The sequence below is a fragment of the Triturus cristatus genome, chromosome 9 (assembly GCF_964204655.1).
Source record: "Triturus cristatus chromosome 9, aTriCri1.1, whole genome shotgun sequence".
In the NCBI taxonomy this organism is placed as follows: domain Eukaryota; kingdom Metazoa; phylum Chordata; class Amphibia; order Caudata; family Salamandridae; genus Triturus; species Triturus cristatus.
In genome coordinates, this window is record NC_140592.1 from 939,173,107 (window position 1) to 939,190,754 (window position 17,648).

The 17,648-nt window shown below is 43.9% G+C and overlaps 1 protein-coding gene across 5 annotated transcripts in view; it reads left to right on the plus strand.

The window, feature by feature from the left end:
- TDP1 (tyrosyl-DNA phosphodiesterase 1) overlaps positions 1-17,648 on the plus strand; it is a 984,975-nt gene that overhangs the window by 399,586 nt on the left and 567,741 nt on the right. For 3 of the 5 annotated variants that reach the window (XM_085626517.1, XM_085626518.1, XM_085626519.1), the window contains exon 13: positions 3,963-4,070. The exons of the other annotated variants lie outside the window; for them this stretch is intronic. In XM_085626517.1, coding sequence (XP_085482643.1) covers positions 3,963-4,070 — 108 coding nt within the window. The remainder of the gene's footprint in view (positions 1-3,962; positions 4,071-17,648) is intronic. 5 annotated transcript variants of the gene reach the window in all.

Consider the following 17,648-nt stretch of genomic DNA (forward strand, 5'->3'; position numbering starts at 1 on the left):
GTAGCATACGTAGGTAGATGTAGCGTGCAAAGGAGCCCACAAAATGATATAAAAAGGGAGCACCCACAGATATCGACGGACTACCTCGCCGTCTGTATGTAGGTTAACAGGCAGTGCAGGTTTTCCCCAAGAGCTGGGAGCTCTTGTCTTCCTTTGCTTAAAATGTCTTGCTCTGCTTTGCTTGAAGTATCTTATTCTATTTTACCTATATGAAATGTCATGTTATGTTTAACCATTGTTCTCTTTACTTTTGCATTTAAAAGATTTTGTATTGTAATTGCAGGAATGCTTGCTCTAAGAGTAAACGTGAGTGTTCCTAGGTAACATTTTCCTTGGTGTAACTTGTTTCTCATGATGCATTTATAGATGTGTTTTCTCTCTCTCTCTGTCAGTACATTAATTGAGATACAGAGAATATTATGACAGCTGTATGATTATCTGGATTCTGTATTTTGTACTTTATGTCTCTATTCTGCGGTTTCTTTGAAGTTGCATCTTCTCATTAAACTGCCATTGTATTCTGCCTCCAATTCCATGTCTCATATGTCTGTTTTCTTCATTTTTGGAGCAAGCGTTCCTAGGCATCCCGGCTCAAATTAAGGTGCCCCTTTTGTCCCTGACTCACTCTCCTGCTCAGTTCTGTGGTGGCTCCCGGGGATCTGGGGACCGCCCCTAGCTTCCTTGACCCGTAATAGATCTTCCCTCCAACAGCCTCTCTTGCAAGTCCTGTATTGTTGGTTTGTTGCCCCTGCCCCCCTTTCCACTGCCCTCCATAGTCTGTTGTGCTTCCACGGCCCTTCCTGCCTGCTCAGTGTGGTTAAATTGTTGCCTTTGCACCCTCCTACCTGCCTTCAATTTTCAGAGTCCGTGCCCCTGGCCTCTGCCTCTCAACAGTATCCTAATGAACAACTAGATTGCTAACATTCTATATTTATTACAAAAGTGTGGAACGCCTGACATCATCTTGATGTAATCAAAACTGTAATACCTAGAGCATTTCCTTTAGAAATTACATATATGAGAGGGTCTTATTGGCATCAAAATTATGGTTAGTGCTCTAAAAGACTAAAATAAGGACATATTTTCTGAGTTTTCAAATAGCGACAAAGCACTTTTAAATTATTTGTTATCTTTATGTTTTTTTATCCAGTTGACCACTTGATTAAATGTTGCACTTAGGGGAGAGGATGTGGTGTTACTTCCAGAACTGCAGACTTTGCAACTGGGGAACCAGGTTGAAGTTTCTGCTTCAGCTCGACATTCTGTGATTCTGGTCAAATCACTTAATCTCCCCATGTCTACAACCAAAATGAATTTGTTCTTGTGTGATGTAACCAATGCTCATGTAAAGCACTCCAATACCTGACAAGTCTGCACTATATAACACTGCAAAAACACAAAATAATAAGTGTTTTGCACACTTCTGTCATTGGGCTATATTTGGGCTACATCTGGGTGATTTTGGGCTACATTTGGGCTCTTTTGTCTCCGGTGGCCATCTTGGGAGATTTATTTGTTATGAAGTTTCCTAATTTCCTCATGTACTGCAGTCTCCTCAGTAGGAAATGCTTTCAGTTTTTTACTTTGATTCCATCATGAAGGTATTCAGATATGTCACACATTTGCCATAAATTCTGAATGTTAGCACTCTAGTTGCTCATTAGATCACTGTAGTAAAACTACTGCACCATGGAAGTCTGCTCCTGGTATTAAAAGTGCATGTTTCAGTCTGCATGTCAGAATTTTTTAATGAAATAGAAGAGGATTTGAGAAGTCACTCAAAATGTGCCCTCATTTTCTTTCTTCAGCATTAATCATAATTTCTATGGCAAAATGAACCTCCTCATTGTGTTCCTTTTTAAATTAAATGTTTTAAGTGTTACCAGTTTATTCCAATCAAGATGGCTTCAGGTGTGCCTTACTTTTGTCATAATGAAGACAGTAAGCGCTCTAGTTGTTTTTAAGAACATTCTGGGACATTCTGTCATTGGGCTATACTTGGGCTACATCTGGGTGATATTTGGGCTACATTTGGGCTCTTTTGTCTCTGGTGGCCATCTTGGGAGACTTATTTGTTATGAAGTTTCCTAATTTCCTCATTTACTGCAGTCTCCTCAGTAGGAAATACTTTCAGTTTTTTACTTTGATTCCATCAAGAAGGCATTCAGATGTGTCACACATTTGCCATAAATTCAGAATGTTAGCACTCTTTTTGCTCATTAGATCACTGTAGTAAAGCTACTGCTCACCAGGGAAAACTGCTGCTGGTATTGAAAGTGCATGTTTCAGTCTGCATGTCAGAATTTTTTAATGAAATAGAAGAGGATTTGAGAAGTCACTCAAAATGTGCCCTAATTTTTCTTTCTGCAGCACTAATCATACTTTTTATGGGAAAATGAACCCCCTCATTTTGTTCCTTTTTAAATTAAATGTTTTAAGAGTTACCACTTTAATCCAAGCAAGATGGCTTCAGGTGTGCCATACGTTTATCATAAGTAGGACTGTTAGCGCTCTAGTAGTTCTTTGGAACTCTCTGGGAAGCTGCAGTAGAACACAAAGGAATCAACTGACAGTCTCTGCCCTTGTTGGATGTACATGTTTTACTGAGAATGTCAGACTTCATTCTCACATGACTGAGAAAGATAATGTGAATTTACAGAAAATAAGCTCTCAGTTTAGCCTATAGATCACCTTCCAAACCTCTGTGGTAAAAGCATGAGAAAATATTTTTCTCTCAATCATGACATCCCAGCAGAAGGCTTTTTCACATGGTGAAATCACCTTAGAACATACCACAATTCCTAAAATGAGTATGGTACCATCAACAAATGATTTATAATGTAACTAAAGTCTTAAAACCTTCTATTAACTGCAATGCTTTTTAATGAGGTGCTATCATGTATATTGGTCCCAAGATGGCTGCCAACACTTCTTGGATGAAGTGCTGACAGCCAATCAGATCTCAGGATGAGATGTGTGGTTAGGCTCCGCCCACATATATATATGCTTTTAAATGCTATTTTCTCAGGAAATACTGAACAGATTTACACCAGACCTGCAAAAGGCACTTCCTTGACCTTATGGCTACCTCTCTGCCAAATTTCAAGTAATTCTGTTCAGCCGTTCGGGCTGTAGCTGTGTCTAAAGGTCCTATGGAAAAATGCATGGGGAAAACGCGTTTTGGGACCCCCCTTTTTTCTCGGCCCCTGCTTGACGAATCCCCCCGAGACTTTCAGGGTAGGAGCGGAGCGTAGCGCCCCACCTATTTTGAAAATTTTGCGAGGATTCGTCGACCGGCGCCAAAGTTATTCTAAATAGAATGTTGCGGATTTCCTATGGAAACAGGGTCCTAACTATAACTACCTACTGGCGACCGCCAGTAGGTAATATATATATCAGTTCAGATTGGTTTAATGACTGCTTAAACCAATCTGAACTGCAAATCTCCTGGGTGTCCGTGTGATTTCATATTCGAAATCGTTTGCTGCATTATATATATATATATATATATATATATATATATATATATATATATATATATATATATTCCAGTATGATTCACTCATTAATTCACTGCAACACAAGAGTATATATCAGATTTACAGTGAGTTGGCGGATGCTGGATAAGTAGAGCTACTGCCTAACCCATAATAAACGACAGCAAACTGCTGGCAGGATTCCACAGTAGGCAGGCACCGGCACTCCAGGAGTTGCTCCAGCAGTTACAACAAAATTATTTCTGCCCAGCTTGGATCTGACAGAAGACAACGCGTTTGGCTGTCAGAGCTTTGATCATGCTGGTCGCCATAAACATTGCTAGTAACATTGTTCCTTGATCACTGCCTGAGCGACCCCAGCCCAGGTAACCACCCTTCAAGGGCAAATATCCTTATATTACTTTTCTTGAATATTCCAAACCTGCATTCTTTCAGGTTTTCTAAACCGTGCATCTTTCTTTGCAGCAAGTGGACAGCAGACACATCCGGCCGCAGCAATGCCATGCCTCATATCAAGACTTACCTGAGGCTTTCTCCAGACTGCCAGAAGATCGCCTGGTTTTTGGTAACAAGGTAAAATCAATTGGACTTCCTCCTGAGCATGCTTACAAATATTCCAAAGAAATAAAGTAAGCAGAAGTGTGTGTTTGCAAGTATTTTAGCTAATATATGGTGTCCACTGGATTCTGTGCCCACAGGGGTTTTGCTTTGCTTCTATACCCACAGACATACCTGCAAATAAATGACAGAAAAGCCCACCAAGGTTCATCTAGTTTTCATCTAGTCAATGCTTTAGAGGCCTCTTCTTGTGAAGGGTATAAAATAACAACTTTTAATGCTCATTACATGTATTTTTTGTCACTTGTGGGGTTAGTTTTTGCTACAAAACGATTATTGTTCCTCTGCTGAGAGGGATTTTGCTGATTTAGGAATCAGGGCACCATCATTTTTGAGAGTTGCCCAATCAGAGGGAGTACCCCAGTATTATGGGTACTCCCTGCCAGAGTCGTCACCCTTCCTCGGGCTCCGTGATGCAGGGGCACAGGGGCATAGCTATCATTCGGTGCAGCAGGTGTAGTGGCACCAGAAGCCGGGGCTGCAAGTCACACTCTTTACCGCAGTTATTGACTGTTTTTATTTTGAATCCAGGGGATAGAGGGGCCAATTTCATTGCTTGCATTAGCCATATAGAACGCCTGCTGTGCCGCTGCCGGGGACTGTGTGTAAATCAAAGAATCAGGTCTTCGTGCAGTCTTTGCTCCAGGTACACAGCGTGATGGAGCTGGTCAAGCCAAGAAAATGTGCTTCTGCAGCCAGCAGTGGGATGGGAAACCTTGAAGTCCAAGGGCCGGATCATACAATCAATATAATATTGAACCAGTGAAAACCACTGAAAGGTTTGGTCTAGGTGCCCAGCTGAGTGACTGCGAAAACTTGTGCAAAAATCGTTTTGGAATCTTAAGAAAACAACATTGTCTACAGACAACTACAGGTTGTATTGTTACCATCTGGCTTTAAGTCATTTGAAATTTACAGCCCTTTTAGAAAATGTAACAGAACAAGCATTGTACTCTGCCTGCACCGTATATTCGTATTACATTACCAGTCCAATATGCTTGTTTGCATAGCGGTACCCCTTTCTCAAAATACAGTGCACACACACGAACCCCCTTTAACAATTGTCAGGGCTCCTAGGATTGGAGGGTAAAATTATGCAACAAGGTTATCTAAATTATGAGACAAAGGAGGAAAATATGTGGCTTACTCTTTGGCTGTGTTATTATATATATTTGATCTTGAACCAGCATTGTTTCAAGAACTGCAAATTGTCTTGCAAATGCCATAATTATTCTGTAAATACTCAGCTCAGCCACAGTATTACATAAATCTACTGACCCCTCATATTGCCCGTTGTTTTATCACCAATTATTCCACAAAACCTAAACATTCTAATTTAAATCCCTTACAATTGGCAGCTGCACATCAGAGAAAGCACCTTTTTCTAGCTAAATAAACATGTCATATAAAAAAGACATAACAGGTAGTATGTGTAATATGGTCCGATATTGCCATCTTGGGGTTCAGCCTCATGATTATGTCATCAACAGAATCTCCTAACAGCAATATTGGACCATATTACACAATTACATGCTCTGTATCCTTCATATATTACATGGTTGGGTGGTTTCTTTACTCAAAATGGGGTTTTATGTATCTCGCCTTTGGTAGAGACCTGTGAAATATGGAAAATAGTTCTTTGACATATGGATTTCACCATTATAATGGCATCCCAAACCATTATACAGGGATTTTCTATGGTAAGGGAAACTGGGATTATGCTGCAGGGAAATGCAAATTCTACAACAAAATGTGGTACATTTCTGGCAGTATTGTTTTGATCCATTTGAGCTAGAAACAACTGTTTTTGAAATCTGAAAACATTGTTGCAAATTATGTGGCTGGTGCGATAAATCCAGAATGATGTGATAAATGCAGCAGCCACAGAATCACATGCTGTCACTGGCCTAGACTATTATCTATGGTTTTAACAACAGTTTTTTAATAAAATGTCAACTTAGACATTTTAAGTCCATTCAGTGCCCATTGTTGGCTGCAATTCTAAATAACCAGAGATTGGGTGTAATGGGCTATTGGTTTAATTACCGCACTCATAAATATATTTCTTAATGTGTGCCTTCTGGGGCTAGACACCCGGGTTCTCCCTTAGCCCAGTGATCATTACTATGTGATGCAAGAAAGGGTTCCTGGCACTGGCTTTAAATAGGATTTCTCAGAAAGATGCATAATTCTTAATGAAAATGTTTTGAAATCAAAGTTCCAAATATAAGAGTTACGGTTTCATGAGACAAATTGCATTTGTGGCAATATCAGGTGGCCACAAATGAGCCTATATTCACAGTCATCAAATGCATTATATGTCAAAAAATTAAGTATTATAGTTTTTGCAGACATCTTTTAGAAAGAATAGCTTTTGGGTTATTTACAGGCAGCACACGTTGTGTTGATTTTTTTTAGTTGACTAATGCTGTAGTTTAAAAGTTGTTTGGACTTTGCTGAGTACCCTTACCTTAGTGTCCAGTTGCCTTTACTACAGCCATGCTCATCTGGGCCTGTCGCTTGGCCGCACTCTGTACCCAGTGTCCGCACAGATTGTGGATGAAGGAACCTGCAGCTTGGCCTAGAAGGCATCTATCAGGCACTTGTTTATCCTTTGGCCACTCCCTTTACCACAGTACCAGGTGGACATAGCATATTGGTTTGCCCAGTGGTGCACAGAGCTTTGTGCAGCCAGTGGCCTGTAGCTTTACTTACTCCTCGCTGATTTGTTATCTTGAGTTTCCTTCAGCTGGCGCATGTGCTCTCTACACTCTACCTGTTTAGTAAGGTAAAAGATGCAGGCACAAGAAGGCTCGCTTAATACAAGCCTTTCTGCGCCATCCCTGCTCTGGCCAGGCATGGGGGTGGGACAGTCAGATCTATCAGAGACAGATTTAATACCTTCTACTTTGCTATTGAAATCGAATTAATAAATGCTATATCATCCCTAAATCTCCCTCAAACCATGGCCAACGTGTGCAAGACGTACATGTGTCCCTTCCTGCCAATCAATCATCAGCACCTGGTGAGTCTGCCTAGATAGCAACTGTCAGCCTACAGCTATGGAGGAGAGACTATCAGGGCTATAATGATCCATTTAACTCACAAGTGACAAATAAACTGGCTGTTATAGATATAATTATTGGGCATAAGACTGATCTAGCCTTTATCACAGAAAAATGGTTCATGGAGAACTCAAAACCTGACCTGTAATTCACGGCCTCCAGTGATATAAAAAATAGTACTCTTAGATCCCAAGCACAAGGCTGGAGGCAACACTGGTGTTATTTTTTAAGAATAAATAGTTTCTTATATTAAGTTAAAATTTCTTCTAGCTGAGATGTCAATCTATGGATTTAGGATAGTGATTTTAGTGAAGCCAGCCCCAGGGAATTTTTAAATGGCTGCATGGACCCAAGACTAATCAAAGGACCTATTCACAAAGATGGCCTCATTTCAAGAAATTATGATAGAACAGGATATTCCTATTAGGTGGCCTCATTACTTTTTCCTGCTGTTTGTTTGAGTGTAATAATGAACCCCAAAAGGTAACTGACAAAACATTTTTATCTAGGTTACTCTTGGTCCAAAATTAGAAATACCGAATCGCATGCTGCTTTATCTGAAAATGTTTGCTCACTTGATGGAGACATTTACTCAACCACAAAATAATTGCATTATATCAGCTCTAGAGAATCTCGGCTGGAGAAAATCATTAAGCTACAAGATGGTATGCCAAATTAACTGTGAGATAATAAAAAATATAACCCTGGTTAACCCTGTTTAAAAAGAAAGCTTGCAGAAAGCTAAAAGTGCATGGACGATAGACTTTGACCCAGGTCTAAAGGATTGATATAGGCAGGCTATAAGATCTTTTAAAATTTCCATTAAAAAAAGAAAGATCAATCTTTTATGCTCAAAGAACAACCAATGCTCCTTATCCCACAAGGAAAATTGTTGGCATAGTAAATTACATCCTTTATCCTTGACGTGAGTTACATGAGGTATCACCTTCACATGAATTCTGTAATCAGTTGTCAGACTTTTTCAAGGGTAAACTTGAGAAAATGAAAGTTATCCAATCTGGCTTGTTAAGCAGCTGGAATTGTCCTTTCTGACTGACTTTCGTTTTCCTCAATAGATAATAGTTTTGTTTATTTAAATCCAGTTATTCCCACAACAGTGGCTAATCAAATTAAGAGAACTAAAACTGGCTCTCCTCTTGGTCCTAGTAGAATGAAGACTATGCATCTGGCCACTGGTGATATTATCCATATATTAGCTGAGCTTATTCACTACTCATAAACAAATCGGGCAGATACCCTTAGATTGGTTGTTCTCCTACTTAAAATGAAGGGAGCTGACCCATCTGTGTCCTCCAACTATAGGTTGATTCCTCTCTTACCTTCTTCCACTACTAAAGTAATGGAGAGCTTAGTTATTATATGGCTTTCAAATTACTTGGAGAATAATTGCTTTTATGATCCTGCCCAATCTGTCTTTAGACCACCACATTTTATTGAAACAGTTTAAGTAGCTGGCCTGGATGATCTTTACTTATGGTCAGACAAGGGCAAGACTTCCCTTTTGATTCTCTTACAGATCAGCATTTGACACTGTCTCCCACGCTGTTTTTCTGGAAGACAGATCCCAGGGTTCCTCTGTAGCTACACACCGTCGCCTACAAATCTGAAATTGAACCAGGCTTGTCCATCAACTCAACATCATTCACTGTATATGTGAAAATCACTAGGAACAATAATTCATTCCTTTGGTTTTATATTCTGTGCTTGGGCAAATGGCACACAACTCATTGTGAGGTTAGATGGTGACTTTTGCCAGGCTCAGAAATATTTTGAGAACTTAATGGCATTACTAGAAGGATGGATGAGGGGAAAACGTGCTCCAACGTAATACTGGGAAGAGTGAAATCTCGTAGTTAGTCAACAGGTCAGATATGTGGTCTAATTCCTGATGGCTAGACAACATGGACGAGGCTTGGGTTCATCTGAGATAGAACTTGCGAGTATTTAAATTACTCCAAACTGTCTCCCAAATCTAAAATTGCAAAAGTCATAACCACCTGTTTTATGTTATTACAATCTCTCGTGATAGCCCTTACCTATCCCAACTGTCATCAAATGGTTGTACAGAGCTAGTTAACTTACTGCCTGTAATATGGTAATTCGCTAAGTGTGGCCTACCTTAATACTTGCCAGCTAGACTTCAGCTTGTGTAGACCATGGTGGCAAGACTGTTTCTTGGACTCAGTAGGAACGATGCTGTCTCATATCATCCGATAAGTCATCAAGAGTCTGGTTTAAGTGTCTGTATGTGGCGCATAAAGCACTTTGTGGACAATTACCTTTTTTCTATGGTGGGAACATTTTGAAAAAAATAACTTTTTCTCTGCCTGCTGAGATCAGTACATCCCTTGACTGAAACTGACTGCCAATGTGCATGAAAAAAAGAATCTCTAATTATTTCAAATGAAGGGTTTTGCCTGAAAACCTGGTTGTTCTACTATCAACATGCAGTATAATTAGTTTTCACGTATCCTTTCGCTGCTATCAGGTCTTCTTATTTCTTTGTTGCACTTTGAGTAGTTACACAAGCATCGCAATATCCCTCGGGACCTCTGTCGGCTCTACAAATCATCAAATAAATAAAGTAGTTTTAACCGTTAACTGTGTAGTGGAGTATTAGGCACCAAATTAGAGTAGTAATCCCCCCCTCCTGTACTATCACCCACTCAGAATGGAGAATATGTGGTCTCAATTGTGGCAATGCCAGTTTTTCCTGTTTGTGCTTCTTAGAAACATTACATTGGGTTCTCCACCCCAATGTGGATCAGTGAAAAGCAGATTCACCTATGAGTAATAGGCGAGTATGCTTTCCACTATTGAAAGCACCGTGGGAAGGCTTGCACAGAGTATTCCTTCTTGGTCTGGTTTCCATTTGGGCCCAGCAAGGGGAAATATACATAATCATTCACAGTTTACTTGCTAACATTCTTTGCTGAAAAAGAGATATGATATTTGGGGTTTCAAAATGTCAATGAGCATGAAGACATCACAGGAAATTACACCATAAAGTCTCTGACCTTGAAAAGTCATCACAGGAAAGTATATGATGGGACCCAGTGGAGCTCACTAGAAATGAATCCCTCACCCAGATGGCATCATAACAAATGACTTAGAATTTAAGGGAATGGTTGTGGCAGGGTATCTCCTATGTTGTGAAAAGACCACCCTGTATTACTTGTAGGCAAGGATTATCACATGTACATGCGTTATAACAACAATGGTTCCACAGGATTGCTTTTCATCATCTCTCATCTGTCACCATGGAACAACAGCAAGGATTACGCCTCCACGGTCCTCTGTTTATGTTGGTAGTAACAAGAGTAAATAAATGTGCATCATCATACACATCATGCTTGGTAACATTCACCTGAAAATTATATAACAGAAAATTACACCATGTGAGCTAGCTCCGATCTCCGACCCAGATCACAGCATAAGAAACGGCTCGTAGACTGTTACTCGAATGAATGCATCACTTCCCTCTAATGTATCTCACATGTAGCGACCCTGTATTTCTTGCAGCACCTGGGTAATAAATACATTATGACAACAGTGGTTCACTAGGATTTCATTTCACTATCTCTCAATTTTCATCCTGGTTTAGAAGACATGAGCATTCATTCATTATAATAGAATTTTAAAGTTAGTTTACGACTTGCACAGTGCATTTCTGTTTAAGAGTGACGATTTATCACGGACCTCTTGCTAGTGTTTTACATGGCAGGTGGCCGCGAGGACAACAATGGCGCTGACAGGTGTGCACGGTGGAAGATAATGCGCGCGCCCTGGAGTCAATAGAAACAGAAAGCCACCGTGGCCGTTAGTAATCAAAAGGCGAACGCTCCAGGAGACGCATTTCCACTCAGCTATGACAGATGATTTGTATATGCTGCCAGTACAAAAGGTGGCGTGTTGTTGATGTTTTAGCCCTCAGGCAAATGCTCACGGGTCTCATCAGAACAAAGAAGGGGGAGGGTCAGTCAGTCCAGCTCTCTCTCTATCAAGGGCTCAGGCAAAGGTATCCTCGTCAGGCCTAGCGTGGAATTGCTGTGAGAAGCCAGCAGCAGCCTAATATCGACTTAGATCAGCGAGAGTCATTGTCCGCGGTTGCAACCACGGTGGACCTCAAAGTATCGGTTGGCATAAGGATCAAAACTAGGCAGGCCTTCTCCCCGTTAGCAATCAGTCTTGTGTGAAATACTTCCAGTTTACAAAACTGCTTCAAAGTTTTGTATGGCTCAAGGCTCAACGAATTATCAGGGAGCAGATAGAACCTTAAGTTGTGAATTTCATATCTTTTGAGGTTTTGTGCACTCTTACACGCTTGTCAACCTTAATTTAATTTTTATTCAGAGATATAATATATATATGGAACCATTTGCACAGAACTTAGAGTTGAGCTAATTATAATGATTACTTGTTTAATCTATCACAACATATGCACCTCTGACGTTTCGTAGGTCTGTAAATAATAGGTGTTTTTATTACCCAATTGTTGGGTTTCCTGGATTCAATCTCATTTAGAAAAATTAAAATGAGTTGGGTGGAATGTTTGAATTAATTTCGGACATTGGTTATTACTTTGTCTGTATTCCCGACTATAGCTTTTTCCTCACTATGCCACTTCAGACAGGGACCAGCCATATGTAAGTCGGGAGCAGCCATAAGTTAGCCAGATGTGGTCCTGCTCTGATAAGGAACGACCCACCCAAGCTGCCAGGCCACGCGCCCACCAAAAGGGAACGCAAGCATCCCCAGACTAGAACATTATATTGTCGAGCAACAGGACTGATGTTCTTTCGCCTGGCTTGGTAGCAGAAATCTCCACCCTACTGTACTCCAGAGGAAGGCCATCTCCCCATGGAGGCAGGTAAGTCCTGAACACCTCCCTACTGTAGCTCAGATCAAGGGATTTATTGGTTCCTGCTGAGCTAAACTTCACCTGCTTTGGCCTGTTCTCTGTGGATCGGAACGTTATAGCTGCTACCAACTTGTCAAGTAGCTATATTTGAGCTTTCAGTGCTGGGAGAAAACTTGCAAAAGCTCTTTAGGCACTGGGAGACTCTAGGCCTCTGATACCTTTACCCCTGTTTATGTTACTGCAATCTGAGAAGCAGTCAGCTTGAAGGGACTAGAACACCAGCTGTGACTTTAAAAAGGCCTCTTAATACATTCAGAAATGAGTCTGAATTCAGGGTGTGATGTAAACATGCTGCAAACATTATGCTTGGATGTTAAGATGGCAGAACCGATTCAACTCAGGGTGCAGCTATGCCTGATTCGACGGATTGAAGTGTCAAACTAGATTACCAAGAAGCCCATTTCCCCAGAGAGGTGGACAACTGACACAAAACCATACAGCGATAGAGTTCTGAGCAGAGAAATCCAAAGCAGTGAATGTAATTCTGAGAGCCAAGGCTCAGCGACAGCACAAGGTTTCCCTAGTGAAGCATCCTGCCCTTTCAGAATTTGGCCATTGGAGCAAAGAGAACAGACTCGCATATTCCTCAGTCTGACGCTGCTCTGAAGTTGGAACCACCTAACAAGACTTTGCTTGTGAGAAAAAAGTGGACCTAAGCGATTGTGCTTATTTCTGTGCCTAATTTGCCTCTTTGGAGATTGAAATTGCACCCAAGCACCAGGGCCACTTCTTCTTTCTATTGCGACGAGCCCTTTGCTCACTGAATCAATAGCCTTATCATTCACAATAGTTTCTGAAGGAGGATTAGACTCTGATAGAGGAAAAGAGACAGGATCAAGAGCTGGGCTGACTTTGTCGGTTTTGCTTCAAAAAAAGTAGCCCAGTCAAAGTAGGAGTTTCCTGTACTCACTGGTGCAACCCTCAAGAGTCAACCAAGCAATTTAAGATGTGGACCACCAGCCTGTAGCCAGGGATGGATAATGTGCTCAACCTCTTGGTATACTGAAACAGCAGTACCATGCTTTGAAGGATCCCAGTATGCAACAGCATCGTCGGCCCTCTATACCTAGACAGAAAGGGGGGACACACTCTGTTAATTCAGCAGTCCTCCTTCAATTCCTTCCTTGGACAGTGACAGCTCGGTGAAGCTGAAACAAGTTGTATTATCAGTTCACCAGGATTACTCTCACCACTTGCATTGGACTAGAGAGCGTGACTTCCAGACGGGAGAAATTGGGGCACTGAATGTTATTGGCCTGAATACTTCTCTTGACTCCTGTAGTTGATGATATTCAACAATGGCTCCCACAAAATGCAAGCATGCTCCAGATGACTTCACCCTGACAAGGCACCCCTGTGCCATGAAGGGCAGCTACTGCAAACCAGAGGATTGCTTAAATACAGAACATTGGGACATAAACATCCAGAGCTGAAATAAAAGGAGAATAGAGTGAAAGAACAGCAAAACAGACTTGAGAGGCGAGGTCTCATGTTACCCGGCATGACAGAAGTAGGTTTGCATCTGCACAGTGTGGGTGAAAAGAGGAAACAGGCGAGGGTGTGCACCAGAGTTGGGAAAAGGGCACGCCTTTATACGACCTAGGCCACTTGTTGCACAAATCACTTTGTAGAAGTAATCGGGCAATGAATCACATCGCAGACCGATGGGGGTTAAAAGGTTGCTTTTATTTAGCAACAACAAAACAGAATCATAATGCAATCAATGACTTTCAATTAAAATACCCCCGCCACCCCTCCATGATCCCCCATGAAAAATCCCCATACCGATCCCCCAATTAATTAATTAATTTTTTTTTTTTTATTTTAATTTTTGGAACTTTAAAACAAAACATACAGCTGCAGTCCAAAGAGCGACACAGAGTATACATGTCATCATGGGCGATACACAGGCTAAGGCTTGGAGGAGGCACTGGTAATACATTACATGCAGTATTGGCTTGAACAGCATTACAAATCCAGTGTGAAACAGCATCCAGGTACCTAACCACAGAGGCCAGCGTCTGGCGCACAGATCCATGGGGGGGGGGGACCCCCCACTCAACACTCCACACACCAATGTCCCCCCACGCCAGTCAGATTGGAGACCCACAACCTCAGCGCCAACAGTACTAACCCACCCCGGCAGCAGCCCCGGGCAGCCACCCCCCAAAGCACCAGAATGCCCCAGCACGAGATCACACAGCAGCCTGAGTGCCATCCGGGGCCGTCGCCCCAGCTAGGAGATAGCATTGCAGCGGAGCCCAAATGTCAGCGGGCCGTGACGTGGGCGGCATAAGCTTAGCGTACGTACGGATCTGGTCTTGACAGTAAACAAGATCTCGCACCCAGTCCTTGAATTTTGGGGCCCTGCCTCTGCCCCAACGACACGCCACCCTCTTCTTAACAAGCAAAAAGGCAAGCGCAATTAATTTGCGGTGCATCGCCTGTATAGGCTCTACATAGCCCAGTAGGGCCAGGAGAGGGGAGGGAATCAACTCTGTGTTGATCATCTTTGAGAGCGCTTCAAACACCTGGCACCAATAGCGGTGCACTGCATCACACGACCATGCCAGGTGAAGAAAGTCCGCACCGGGAGCCCGGCATCTGTCGCATCTATCATCCTCAGGAAGCTGATAACTGTGAAGTCTGACCGGTGTGTAATAGAGCCTGTGTAGGTACTTGTAATGGATAATTCTGAGGCGGCTACTGGATGAGACGCGGTCCGTCTGCATTAAGCAGAATTGCCACTGTTTATCCGTCAACGGGGCCTGCAACTCTCGGTCCCATTTCTCCCTGGCTGCCAACTGCGGCGCCTGTGTTGAGGAGTGTACCGATCGGTATATTTTGGAAACGAGCTTAGCAGGAGTTTCATCACTCAGTATACGGTGCAGCGGGGCCATATGCGGGGGTTCCTGGGGGAAGCCGGGCATGAGTGCTCTCAACCCTTGCCGGAGGCGGAGGTATAGAAAAACATCGAGGGGAGTAGGCTGAATGCTGGCATACAAGTGCTCCATGGACCGGAATATGCCATTGTGGTACAAGTCCCCCCACGTCTTCACGTGTATAGTGTGAAGTAACTTCCGGAAACCCGCCTCCTGCAGCAGGGGCATGCTTGGGTGGTAAACAAGAGGCAAGAGTGGCGCGTACCCCAGGTCAAGCCCTAGAGTGGCAGCCAACTGATTCCATGCAGTCACCGTGCTAATCAATGTCGTGGGCGTCTTGTCTCTGCCCTTCACTGGGATGTACAACACGCCCTCTATAGGAATGGGGTGCGCCAGCCAGTGTTCAGCCGCAACCTGCGGCATATATCTAGGCTGCCGCACCCAGAAGTAAGCATGATGCGCCTGGGCTGCCTGATAATAGAGCTCAAAGTTGGGAATGCCAAAACCTCCCTGATCAAAGGGCTTAACAAGAATCTCCCACTTGAGCCGGGGCGACTTACCGCCCCACACTAGTCTGATAAGTTCCGAGCGGAGTTGTCGGAAAAAAAAAGCACTGGGATAAAAGGGAATATTCAAAAAGAGGTACAGCAGTTGCGGTAAGATTACCATCTTAATCAATGACGACCTGCCAGCCATGGAGAGGGGCAAGGTGATCCACCGAGTAATGCAATCCGTAATGCGGGACAGCGCCGTCCCATAGTTAGCCCTCAGGAGCTCATCCCTGTTTTTTTCAATACGGATGCCCAGATATTTAAAGTCCCCCTCACACCAGGCAAGGGGGAAGTCAAGCACAAATCGCCCAGTGGAGGCCGTCAGGGGGAACAAACAAGACTTGCTCCAGTTGATCTGGATACCAGAAATCATGCCAAACCGAATAAATTCCCGGAGGATCGGGTTAAGATTATCCTTAGGGTCGCGCACGTAGAGGGTGATATCATCGGCATACATGGATATTAATATCTGCCTCTGAAAGCACCTCAACGCTTTGTCACGATGGTGTTGCCGCAATTTGGCCGCCAGAGGCTCCATGGCCAAAGCAAACAGTAGGGGCGAGAGGGGGCATCCCTGTCTGGTGCCCCTGGTAATAGGGAACGCAGAGGATAGCTGGCCGTTCACCAGTACTTTGGCCGTAGGAGCGGTATACAATAACTTAATCCACGAGATAAATACGCTCGGGAATCCCATGCGCCCCAACACTTGGAACAGGTAATCCCACTCAAGGGAGTTGAAAGCTTTCGTGGCGTCCAGGAACACGGCGGCCATGGGCAGGTCCTCATGCACAGAGTCGAGGATCGAGAAGAAAGTGCGCAGATTATGGGACGTAGCCCTACCTGGCACAAACCCGGCCTGGTCGGGCAGCACCAGGTTAGGGAGTAACAGATTAATGCGAGTGGCGATGAGCTTGGCTAAGATTTTCACATCACAATTAAGCAGGGAGAGAGGCCGGTAGGAGTCGCAGTCACTAGCCTCTTTCCCCGGTTTAAGGAGCGACGTGATGAGGGCCATGCACATCGAAGGGCGGAGGTGGCCCACCTCTAGCGCATCTTCATAGACCTCTCTCAACACCGGCGCCATAAAGTCAATATAGGTTTTGTAGAATTCGATTGGTATCCCGTCAAGTCCGGCGGTCTTGCCTGACCTCATATGCATGATGGCCTCCCACACCTCGTCCAGTTCAAAGGGGGAGCTCAGAAACTCTCTTTGCGTATCACTAAGCCACCCCAGGGACACATCCTCCAGGTAGTCATGCAGTTGGAGCTCCCCAGCCCTAGTCGACGCGTAAAGCACACTATAGTGGGCCACAAACGCGTTGAGAATGTGCGCCGTATCCCTGTACACCGCGCCGTCCGCCCCAACAATCTTCATGATCGTATTAGACGGTCTCACTAGCCTCATTGTCACCGCCAGGGCTTTTCCCGGCCTCTCTCCCTCACCATAACTCCGTCGACCCAATATCGGCCTCTAAATTTTGGCTCCCGGGTGGCTTCAGCAGTATAGTCTGTAATTTTGTCCCGAATACTCGCCAACGTGGCAGCTTCAGGATTTGCAGCTAGCGACATCTCCAGCGTCCGAAGTTCAGTCTCCAAGGTGCGCAGGCGCGCCGTAATACTCTGCAGGACTCCCGACCCCTTGGCAATACACAGACCCCGCAGGGTCACCTTGAATGCATCCCAAATAGTCTCAACGTCCTGCACGGAGTCCTTGTTGCGCTTAAAAAAGGCCAAGCATTCCTCTAGTAGCTCTTCCTGAAAAGGGGCATCGAGGAGCATCATGGGCTGCAGACGCCAGGACGTCAGAGGGGGGCCGAGCTCCGCCGCTCTCAAAGTAACGCGTACTGGCGCGTGATCCGAGAAGGTTCTCGCAAGGTGTCGTGCCCCAACCAGTGCCATATGAAATTGTGGGGCCAGGAAGACATAGTCGAGCCGAGCCCAGGAGCACGCCTGCGCCGTGAAGTGAGTACCCTCACGGTCCTCCGCGTGGAGGTGTCTCCATGTGTCAATTAGTCTATGCTCTGCTATGATCTCCAAAAGCGCCCCCCGGGACCGCGTATAATGATGTGGGGCCGGGTGGGACCTGTCCAACG